The 11490-nt window shown below is 54.8% G+C and overlaps 1 protein-coding gene across 1 annotated transcript; it reads right to left on the bottom strand.

Annotated features, from left to right (window-relative positions):
- Nucleotides 1-6808: 6808 nt before the first annotated feature.
- Nucleotides 6809-11490, bottom strand: MEPE (matrix extracellular phosphoglycoprotein). The gene is made up of 4 exons (XM_072863352.1): nucleotides 11413-11490; nucleotides 9758-9811; nucleotides 8907-8999; nucleotides 6809-8797 (listed from the first exon to the last, which is right to left on the bottom strand). Exons 1-4 carry the CDS (start codon nucleotides 11470-11472, stop codon nucleotides 6809-6811), a joined length of 2196 nt encoding a protein of 731 aa, XP_072719453.1. The 5' UTR covers nucleotides 11473-11490.

Here is an 11490-nt window from a genome sequence, read left to right as displayed (position 1 = left end):
CCACAGCCTTCCTCACAGCATCTTCCTTTCACTCCTGCTTTGGCTCATTTCAAAAAACAGAAAATGAAGCTTGGAAGCATAGAAGAACCAGATACACTGAATAAGCAGGAGACTATTCCACAAAACTGATATCTAAGGAATTTCATTAAGGAATCCCCTGACCTCCATTTGGCTGGGGATTTTGAACAGCTGGAGCAAGAAGTCAGCACCAGTTTACTCAGGATGGAGCAGAGGAGGCAAGCACTGACAGAGGTCAGAGCAGGGAGAAAGGAAACAACAGGGTGGAAATGCATAGTAGAAAAGGCAAAGCTGGAGAAACAGAAGTGGAAAAAAGGCCTAAGGGAAAAAATGCAAATAGAGGACAAAAGTCAGAAGGCTGACAGGGAGAAGGCTTGAAGCACAGGTAGCTCAGGAAACAGACCTGTAAAGGGGGAGGGAAAGCAAAATAAGGAAGAGGAATCCACTCCAAAAGGCAGAGCTGGTTAGTCAGCAGCAGAGCTGCAGCAGAGCTGAAGCAGAGGGAAAGAGCACAGCCCCAAGCCACCCTGTCCCCACCAGCACTACACAGCCTTCTGCCCAAGTCTGTGGCGACGATCCCTGCTGGGGCAGGTCTGCCAGCATCTATACTTCTGCATCAGCTCTGCTTTCATGAGCCCGATCACTTAATTATGTATTATCCTCAGGGAATCAACTTGCAAGCTCTGCCTCAGAGCTTGGTGTGATCTGCATAAAAAAAATATAGAGTGTAAACTTAACTGCCTGTTTGTGGCACAAATCTTGGTGCTCACACAGCACTCTGAATTTCTGTAGCTTACCTAAAGGTATCCCCACTATTGCTGGCATGTACAGCATATACTGTCAGCAGGACTCCACTCAAATATGCTGCCAATGGCAACTATTTTATACAATTTTTCCCAAAGCGTTTGCCACACACACCAGCACCCTCCATCCTGCTCCTCTGCCATACACCAGCAAACCCTGTGCTGGAGCATCATCTCATTTCTGCACGGATTCCTGGGGACATGCCACCTCCTGCCAGCCCTCTTGGGTGTCCCCAGCTGCCCTTGCCTGCCTGCAGGGAGGCAACCCAGCCCTGCTTTGCTCAGGACACAACAGTGATCAGCACTTTGCTGCCATTAATGTATGCATTCAGCTGCTCTAATAGAAAATAAACAGGAAAGAGTCAAAAGCCCATGTGTTCCTCAGCTACATGACTGATCCTGTCTGAGCATAAGAATCCCCTTTCTAGCCAAGTCTATTTCCAGCCCTACAGATTCAACCCCCTCTTTACTTTCAGTTGAGCAAGATGCTTTTTACAGTGCTGCTTTGCACTGCTAAATCTTTGGCCTTTGAGAGTTAACACTCCAACTAAAAACCACATATATATATTTAATATATATTCCCAAAGCATGCTCTACAGCTCAGACAGAAGTCAGGTGTTTCATGCAGGAATTAGTGGCTGCAGGCATGTAATGCAGTATGTTGCGGCCAGCAATGCTAACTCTGTGCATAACTTTTGGCTTCGGGTGGAGTAAGGCAGGCGACAGAAGTAGGAAGAGATGCTCCTCAGCAAGGATGTGGGATCATGACCTGACCAAAACAAACTGTGTTTAACATGTGATGGCTGATCCACATCATCACTTCCCGCAGCAGCATCCCCTGGTCCCTGCCAGACAATCATTACATGCTTTTGTTAGATTTCTATATATGCTCTTTTCTGTAAATTTAAAGAGGACCTTCCCTTCCAGTAAATTACAGCTTTCTTTTGGCTTTCAGGCCAGTCTGCAGCTCATGTTTTCATACAGTCTGAGTTGATCACATTTGGCTTTTCTGAGGCACTGACTGCAGAGAAGGTTAAGCAGTTCAGCGGTTCAGTCACTGGTACAAAAACAAACCTACAGATTTCTGATCCAGAACACACACCAAAACAACACATTATAGAGAAACAGCCCAACTGGAACCAAGTATGCATGCTATCACATTGCACACTCCCAATGTTTATTTACAAAGCAAGCCAAGTAGGACTGCCATCCCTCCAGGTTTCCTTAAAAATGTACTTTTTGTGCCCAGAAATTGTTCTTGGATCAGGGTTTTGGTGGGAGGGGGGTGTAAAGCGGCTCTGCATGCAGGACCTACAGACAACAGGCTTTTCCAGCACATCTACCAAGAGGTGAAATGCAGGTGTGCATGGGAGGGCTTGTCTACAGCTGCTGTGGCCTCTGAGATACCCAAGGCAACAGTGGATTTTCTGCACCTGTGCCATGGCTTTCCTCCCAGAGAACACACCCATCATCCCAGCTGGGTGACCTCAATTGTCACAACAGAAGAAAACACCTTTCCAGGGACTCTGCAGCTTTACACAGTCACCCTGCACACCACAGTCCACAAGCCACGGCACTGCACTGAGCTGGGTCAGTGTCCCCCCTGAAATCTATGGGAGCATTTCCAAGTTTTGAACTGGACTGGTCCAAGGATTATGAGCACTAGCAAGGGGAGGAAAGTGGTGGCAAAAATGCCCCAAAAAGGGGAATTTCCCCTAAAGGCTGGGGAACTTGATATCAGTACCTGGAGCTGCATACAGAAGCCTCTGCTAGCTTTTTACAGTTTCACAAAAGCCTGAATTTTTCTTCCCTCCACACCCACCTTATTAGGGAAAAAGCACTTTTTTCCCTAAGAGAAAAGATGGTTTAATTCTCACTTCAGCAGGGCTATACAAGTCACAACGCAAGGCAGGTGCAAGCCCTTCACTTTATAAAAATGCCTCTGTATCCTCTAAGAGCTGAAACAGGCTGAATGTTAATAACCCTTTTCCAAAACCCCACTGATGTACATTTGCACTATTTGTCCAAGGGCTCAAAGTCCTCTAGACCTATGGCTCCAGGGCAACAGGTTCCTAGTTACCTAGGTTACAGCATCATCACCGTGAGATTAACAAAGCATTGGGAGGTGACTGAGGCCCCATTACAGACCTTGATGGTGAAGAGAGGTGATAATTCACCCAGCATGCCCAAGGAGCCAAGGATGTCTGCAAGGCACCTGCAAGCCCATGGCCACATGAGGTCCAGCTGCAGCATACTAAACACACACGGCAGAGCAGCTCACTTCATCATATAAGCCCTGATGCATCCACAAGGCATAAAAACACAAAGAGTAATTACAAAGAGAACTATTTTTAAGACATCTAGCAAAGGTTTAGTGTTTTTCATCATCCCCCTCCTCTCTTTACAGCAAAGGCCCTGGTGAGTCAGTCAGGTTCCCAGTCCCTGACCTGCCCAGATAAAAGCCTGCCCTAGGCAGGAGAGCTCAGGAAAGGCAGTGCAGTGCAGGCTAGCCCTTGCTTCCTCCCTGCCGAGCAAACCCAGGGAGACACAGCCCCTCTCACATTCTGCTGCTGGTGTTGGTACCTGCAGTGCTGCCAGCCCCACAGACAGGAGCACAAGATGCTGCTCCCTTCCTGCTCCAATGGCCTTGGCACCCACAGCCCCCTGGGCAGGGCTGGGGGTGAGCTTGCAAAGAGGCTGGTACCAGTACCTAGGACAAGGAGCAGCTCACAGCCAGCTGCTGCTATCCTGGAAGAAATGAGGAGACTTCCCCAAGGGGCTAAATACCCAAAGGCTGGGTTCAGCATGTTTCCTTAATGAGGATACTGCTGTAAGATACATCACTGGAAAACCTTTGCAGCTGTGTGTGATCTGGGGAAAGCACCTGACCTGAGCCTTTCCCAGCTGGCCTGCTGTGGCAATCCCCAATTAGGGATCACGGCTCATCCTCCCCTCATCTGGCTTGCCTGAGTCATGAAGGGGCTGACCCCCTTTTCACCCAGTGCCTGCTTTTTCCAGTACTGCTGCACACGCTCAGCCTGCGTGCAAAAGCAATGTTAACAGAAATCCACTTTTGCAAAATCTGAGGCATTTCCACTCCTACAGCTGCTGCAGAAAACCCTCTGCACCTCATGTGTGAGGGCTTTTAGGCACTAGAAATCAGTGATAGCCCACAATAGCAGATGTTTCTCCTCTAAGCATGACATTTACCTGAATAAACAACCTCCCATACTCACCTGGCCACATCCCCACAATTAGTATTTGTAAGGGAAGCTGGGATTTTTAGGGACAATTTCTTTCCACTTCTGTACCCCCAGAAAGTACTCTAGTGTGCATATCACTCTTCATTTGGGTCCACTCACAGGGCTGGATGAGAGACCCTAAAGCACTTCAGCAAGAGCCTCTACTGTCTACACATGAAGAAACGCCTGTTGATAAATCACTGCTGCCCTTCAGTAAAAAAACAAAAACAGCACATGCGAACAGGAAGTAAATGCATATATATTAATGATCTAAATTAAAGTTTTCCCCCAAAATACAAGCTCAGCAGAGCCAAAGACCAAAGAACCCCAGAGGAACACCTCCCAGACCTGGTGGCCACCTCTAGCCCAGCTGTAAGCTTGCTGTGGATGTCAGGGTGCGAGGTGTGGCAGTGAGCCACCCTGCCAGCTCCCACCCCACCAGTACTCATCAGCCCAGCCTTCACTGCAATGAAAAACCACCTCCCTGCTTTGCTCCAATACTCCAGGAAAACCCTTTCATCGGGAAGCTTGCAGTTTGTCCATTCAGTGGCCATTTGTGCTGTTTGGCAACCGAGTTTTGGAAAAGCAGAGCCAGGCACCTCGGTGGTGGTGAGGAGGAGGCTTGGGGTCCCAAAATGCTGCGTGCCCCAGGATGTAGAGCCAGAGTCACCGCACAAAACTTCCAGGTGCTTTAACAGCAGCTGTGCAAGGAGGTAGTGATGTTTTATAAATTTATGCCATTTATACCTGAACTAGCCAGTTTTATACCTGAACTCACTGTTCAGGCAGGGTTCTCCAGGAGCTTGGGGAAGCAGAGGGGCGAGAGGGCAGCAGTGCCTGTCCCAGCACCAAGCAGAGCCGGTCATCAGTCAACAGGCACAAAACTTTCCCAGCAAAAGGCTTTTTATTCCACTAGATGGTGCCCAGGCCTTGCTTATGGATGTTGCTTAATGGCATGGACAAGGATGCGGTCAGGACTGGGGGTGGAGGTGGCTGGGCACCATGCTGGGGTCCTCATGGGGCTGCAAACCCACCAGTTCCCATCCTTGCCAGCAGTGAGACCCCAAAACCAACCCCTTCATTTGCCAGGCAATGGCATACGCCAAGCCCAAGCTCCCTGGAGCATCGCCATGGTCCATCAGACTTGGGGTGTGGCATTGCCGTGGCAATTCCGGGGACGAGTTGCCCAGCCCAGGCTGCCAGCAGTCCTGTGGCCCCTTTCACTCTGAGCTGGCTGGGCTGGCACAGGAGGTCCCTGAGTCTTTGGTGGTCTTGTGAATGCTGCCCCACACCTGGGAAGCTGCAGGCAAACCCCTGCCCCACGCTGCTTAAACCTCCACGTCCCCGCAGCTCTGGCACCACGCTCCCTGGCACAGCTGCCCTGGGGGCACCGGGGCCTGATGCCCTGGTGTGGGTTGTAGTGGGCACATGCAATTTTTGATCCTTTCCACTGGAGAGCGTGAGCTCTAGCAAGGCAGAGCTCTGACAGCTGGTGCTACTGATAGCACCAGTGAGATACGGAGTGTTATCTTTGTCCTGGTGGTCCCAGCATCAATCACCCATGCACGATCCCTAAGAACCAAGGCTATGGCCCAAAATGGGACCTGCCCTTTCTCTGCATACGGCCATGCAAAGGGCAGGGGAGTAGGTGCTCTGCAGGTACATCACTGTCATCACAGCTTCTCCCAACCCCTCTCCCTGCATGGGCGCAGCACCAGCAGGGAGTCCCGTCCCGCGTGTGCTGTGGGTGGCACCTCTCTCCGCGAGGCTGGACACTGCTCCCACTGTGCCATTTGTTCTGGCGCGCTGCCAAGTGCACCCATTTTAGCAGCTTCTCAGACAGAAAAAGCAACCTGCAATCACATAAACAGTGATTAACTTAAGGCACCACTGGCGGCACGGCTCCAGCATGTCGAAGCCCAGCCTGGCTCACGTGTGGGGGCCAGTGGTGGGAATGGCGGTGGCACAGCCAAGGTGTTGTACTGCGGGAAGGGCAGTGGGGCCAGCAAGTGCCCCAGCAATGTGCTGGAGGGTGTGATGGGGATTTCTTGCTGCGGGAGATAGACAAACCGAGAGGGGAGATGCTCTGTGGGGCTCCCCAGCAAGGACAAACTGCCCGGGGAGGTGGGTGGCCCTGGGCAGGATCCAGTGGGGTTTGAAACCCCAAGGGAGGGATGTGTGGGGCCAGTTGGCTAAATTGCAGCCCCAGAGGTGATGGCTGGGCCAGGCATGCGCTGGGGCCAGAAACCCCCCTGTGCCTAGGCACCAGCCCCCCGCAGCACACTGCTCACAGCAAAGCAGCTGCCTGAAGTCCCACTGCAAACACCAAAGTCAGCAGAGCCTTGGGTACAGAAATGCCTTTATTTCTCACTTAGACTGGAAGTGAAACCATGAGGACAGAGGCTTTTTCTCACCATTTAGTTACTTGCTTCGCATCAGTGCACGAACAATGCTACCCTATGCCGTGTAGCACGATTGCTGTAACATGGCTGTCTAGCACAGCAAACCCATGCATCACTGTCGCAGCACTGGACGCAGCCCCCCCCCTCAATTTAACAGCAGGATTGCATGAACCAGTGATTTTTGGCTCCTGGGCTGCGAAGCACCGCACGACCCCCAGCACTGTGCAGGGTGCCCCTCACCCAGACAAGAGCAGCGCCCGCAGCAGGGATGTTGGGGGGGATGACATGTGGGACCCCCCCAACGCCACCGCTGGAGCCTGCTGGGGCGGACACTGGCAGCCCCTCAGAGGGTCCCCCGGCTCCAGTGGCCGTGGGGGTGCCCCGGGGCTCCCCACTCTGAGGGCCGCAGTCCTGTCTGTCTGCTGTCGCTGCGGCTGCCCTGCTCCCCCTCGGAGGACTGGCTGCTGTCGGCACTCCCGAGGCCCGCATAGGGGCTGCGGGGGCTGCCCCGTGCCCTGCCAAGAGCGTAAAAGGCCCGCTCGCGGACGTGGAGCTCGTCAGCGCGCTTCACCTGGTCCACCTGCCTGCTGCGGCCCAGCACTGCGAACGCCCCCGGCGCCCCAGCCCCCGGCCTCCTGCCACGGTGCCCAGGGAGGCGGCTGACCCTGGCCCCCACCACCGCAACCCCGGCCTCGCCACTTTGCCCCTGCTCCTGGCTTTCGCCCACTGCCACGCTACCCCCGGCTTGCCCTGCCTGTGGAGGGAGGCTGCCCCCTGCTTCAGTGGCGCGTGGCCTGCTCCCGGCATCGCTGCCATGGCCTCCAGCCCTTGCCTGGGCCCCGCTTGATGCACGGCTGCTGGCTTTCCCGCGTGGGGCCGGCGCTTTGTCCGTCCTGGGTGGCATGTCCAGCTCCGCTCCCCCCAGCTGGACCCTTACACCCACCCCAGGCTGTCCCTGCTCAAGGGGCTGGGGGGTGGCTGGCTCCACTTCCCCACTCCCCACCAGAGCACTCTCGCCTGCCTTGCGGCCACCAGCCATCCCCAGGGCGGTGGTGCAGTCCCCCTCGCTCACCCCGGGAGAGGCCATGGTGGATCTCAGGCGGATGCTGGCCTCCTCAGCTGGCACAGTGGTAGCGGCCTCCTCGTCACTCCCCTGGCGGGGGGTGGTGACAGCCAGGCGGCCCGGCCTCCCCTTGAACCTCTGCCCCTCACCTCTCGGCTCATCATCACCGTTCCCACGGATGCCAGCCCCTGCGGGGATGGTAACATCATCATCAGCAACCTTCCAGGGGCTAGGGGCCACCGGTCCTTCTCCATCATCAATGGTGGCAGCACCATCCTCATCATCTCCTGTGGGACGGCCATCCCCGGGGCTGCTGGTGACGCTGTTCCCATGGCTCAAGGTGGCTGTGGTGGCTGGTCCTTCAGGCTGCCCACGAGCAGGGATGCCATCATCGTCATCACCATCGTGTGCCGCAGTGATGCCCTGCCTGGGCAGGGAGCTGCTGGTTTCCGCAGCGGGGATGCCGTCATCCTTGCTGCCAACAGTGGCACCAGCCTGGGTGGTTTCTTGCTCCCCCACGTGGATGTTGGCCCTCCCAATGAAGATATTGATCTCATCATCCTTGTCTGGAGAGATTTGGGTGAAGCTGGTGGCCCTCACTGTGCTGCCCACCTTCCCGGGGGTGATGGTGACACTGCCCGAGTCGGGGATGTAAGTGTATTCATCCACACCTTCGGCATCAACTTGGACGTCCTCCATCTTCTCGGTGATGGAGGCGAGAGCAGCGCCTCCCATCCCTGTGCCCTGCATGACGCCCTCCTGCCCTTGGCCAGGGAAGGTGGCCTCACCGCTGCCCTCGTCCCCAGCCCCTCCAGTGGCAAGGGCCCTCTCCCTCCCGGCTGCCGTGGCCCCCTCCACTGGAACCTCCCCGGGGGCACCATTGTCCCTGTCCTCACTCCTGACACCAGACCTGTTCCCTGCCAAGGCCTCGCTGGGGCGTCTTCCCTGGGGGACAATGGAAACACCACCATCGACTTCAACCACCAAATCCACGTCGCCGCTGCCCTCTGAGCTGGCCAGGGTGGGACCCACGACGCCGACACCACCGCGCGCTCGTGTGCTGGTGCCCGGGTGAGGACTGAGAGCATCCCCGCCAACGCCTGGGGCACTGCGGTTTTTGGGCTTGAGGCCAGTCCCGTTCTCCATTGAATCGGTGCTGCCATTGTCACCTCGCTCTGGGGCTGCCCCATCCTCCGTCGACCCCCGCCTGGCATTGTCCTCACCCAGCTGGTGACCAGGGACGGTGCTTTGGCTGTCGGCCTCTTCCTTCTGTGCAATACACACAAGGAAGACGTCAGGGCCAGCCCAGCGCTTGCTGGCTGCCTGGGGCACCGCAGCCAAGCTGGGGTCCTGCTGTAATGCCTGACCGCCTCCTCACCTTTATCTGCGTCTGGTTCCTCCGCGTCAAAAATGAGTAGACGTATTTGAAAACGTAGAAGCCATGCTTGGCATTGCAGCCTTTCAGCAGTATCTGGTGGGTAAGAAAATAACCAAACCCCACAATTGTCTTATTAAATGCGATGGCAGTAGCTTCCCTTGCTGTGCCTGGCATCGCAGCAGGGTCCCACCAGCACCCGCTGGGGCCCCAGGGCAGGCAGTAGCTCCCACCACCTTGTGGTTGCCAGCATGGGCAGGGACCTGGGCAGGGCACGTGTGTTCGCCTCCTGGGCTCTGGGGTTTGGTTTCCCCTCGGGCTTGTTTTCCGCCTTTGCTTGCTTTCCGGAGCTGTGGGGTTTTTTGTGCAAGGTAGCTTATGGCTTGAATAAACAACCTGGTTGATGGTCCCATCAGACATGAGTGATGGGACCGACAGTGACTGAAGTGCTGGAAGGACAGTAGCTGGCTTCCAATAGGCAAAAACATGCATTTTCTTCCATGCTACTCATCTGAATTTTGCTACTGATGCATTTTACACCAATACACCTTGAAAAAACCCCATAGCAGCTGGGCCTGGGACTTTTACAGCTTCACCTATGGGTGCACAAAGCATTTGTGCTCTGGGGCCGGACAGGGGCAGATGAGCAGCCAGGGCCGGTGGGGGAAGCCCTTCCCTCGCCTGAGCACATCACACCTTTCCCCTCCCCTGCTCTTCATAAGGGCTGCTTGGATGCAAGGGGACCGCTGGTCTCTTTCTGTGGCTCACTGGGGTTCCCTCCAAAAGCGGATTTTCCTCCCTGCGCCCCTGGTGCAGAGCACCCACGGGGTCTCGATGGGGTGGGGGGGACGTACCCGGTGCTGTCCCACACAGTTCCCAGCAGCTCTCCCAGGCAGCGGCGGCGGCACCTGTGGGCAGCAAAACACACGTGAGAGCCGAGGTGTCAAACGCTGTCCTGGCATCCAGGCAGCTGCCAACGCCCGCTGCCAGCCACCTGCCCTGCCCAGCATGATAGGCATGCCATGGCATCCAGGGAAGGGTGGGAAAAATGTGTTGATAAGCCAATAAATTTCTGGGCACTATCTGGGGTGCCAGCTTAAAGCCAGCAATAAGAAAGGTCAAAAACCCATTTCCAGGGTCTGCAAAGTATTGCAAATTCTGCTACAGCATGCTTGCATTGCATGCAACTTTTAATAGGATATTGTTGGTCTGCAAGTACCCTTTTACTGGATTCTGCTGCAGGGTACTTTTATTGCAGAGCAGTTTTAATACATGGCACCACTGCTCACACCACAATGCTCCAACTTAGGGCTGGGATCTGACTGCAATGGGAACCTGGAGCTGGTTAACTGGTGGTAATTCCCAGTGTTTACTGGGCAACTGAGCAGCAACGCCTGTGCCCTCGCAGCCAGGTTTCTGTACATGCTTGCAAGCTTCCAGCTTCCCCTGATTATCCTGGCATCTTTTGGGATGTATTGGCCAGTGCATCCCTCAGGGATGGGAGCCCTGGAGGTCGGAGCATCCTGTGACCCCCACCAAGCCATTTTGGGGCATTCCCTACATGCCAGAGGGGGAAGAGGGCCCCATGGAGGGGACCCCCCTCCGGTCTCAGCAAAATCAGCCACTGAAGCACCCCAAGCCCAGCTGAAAGGGGCAGAAATAGACCCCAGAGTATTAAATATTCTCGGCTTATTCCATTGTTTGTGAACAATGTCAAAGGCTGGATTACAGCCCCGGTTATGCAGCAGAGTATTAACCGTCTCTCTTCTGTGCCCCTGTCTGAAAATCAAATCTGCGCTGATTTATTGCCTTCCCCCATGCTGCCCTGCGACAGACCCCATTGTGCAAGCTTGCCCTGGGGGCTAAAGGACACGCAGCAGGGGCCCAGCCCTCAGGGAAGACATGGTTTCCCTCCTCCTTACCCTGCTGGAAAAGCAAGCCTTCACTAGGAGCAGATTTTTACTCTAGCTGTGTATTTAGTATGTTGGGCAACAGTTATGCAGGACAAAAATTACTGCTATTATATTTATCTTAGTTAGCCCTTTGTTTCAGTTATATCTGTCCAAATTTCACATTAGGAGAGCTGGAATATAATTGCAGGCACCCCTCCGACCCCTGTTATCCATGTGGGTAAGGTGAGCATCCTCCCTGCGCCTCCCTTCCTGTGGCTCTGCTTGGGCTGTTCCCAGGCCAAAAGCTCTGAGCAGATCCCAAATCAGCAGAAATCAAGGGGAAGAGTTACAGCGACCCAGACCAGCCCTTGCACAATGCCCTAACTGCTAAATTAGAGGGACATGCTCAGGCACCTCAGTGCTAATATATATTTTTCCTGCTGGGTTCACCTCTGCGCCAGCACCTCAACATCCCCCGCCCCCCGCCCCAAGCCCCAGAGGTGCTATATGCACGTACAACTCATATTTTCCTGCTGCTGAAACATGCCGGGGCACAGTGGGTGGTACACCCCATGCTTTTGGCGTTACGCTGGGAAGCTGGGGAGAGCCATACTCACGGGTGTCGAGAGGGCTGTGCTGAGCAGGCACAGGCACAGAAACACGAGGGCTGTTTGCATCTTGGGCAGCTCCTGGGG

This window comes from Ciconia boyciana, chromosome 5 (assembly GCF_034638445.1).
Source record: "Ciconia boyciana chromosome 5, ASM3463844v1, whole genome shotgun sequence".
Classification (NCBI taxonomy): Eukaryota; Metazoa; Chordata; class Aves; order Ciconiiformes; family Ciconiidae; genus Ciconia; species Ciconia boyciana.
Note: the sequence above shows the minus strand (reverse complement) of the source record. Positions and strands in the feature narration are given on the sequence as shown.

Coding starts and splice junctions, on each gene's coding strand:
- MEPE (XM_072863352.1), bottom strand. CDS start 11,472: ATGCAAACAGCCCTCGTGTTTCTGTGCCTGTGCCTGCTCAGCACAGCC. Junction 9,812..11,412: donor GCACAGCCCTCTCGACACCC/GTGAGTATGGCT, acceptor TGCTGCCCACAG/GTGCCGCCGCCGCTGCCTGG. Junction 8,798..8,906: donor GGAACCAGACGCAGATAAAG/GTGAGGAGGCGG, acceptor TGTATTGCACAG/AAGGAAGAGGCCGACAGCCA.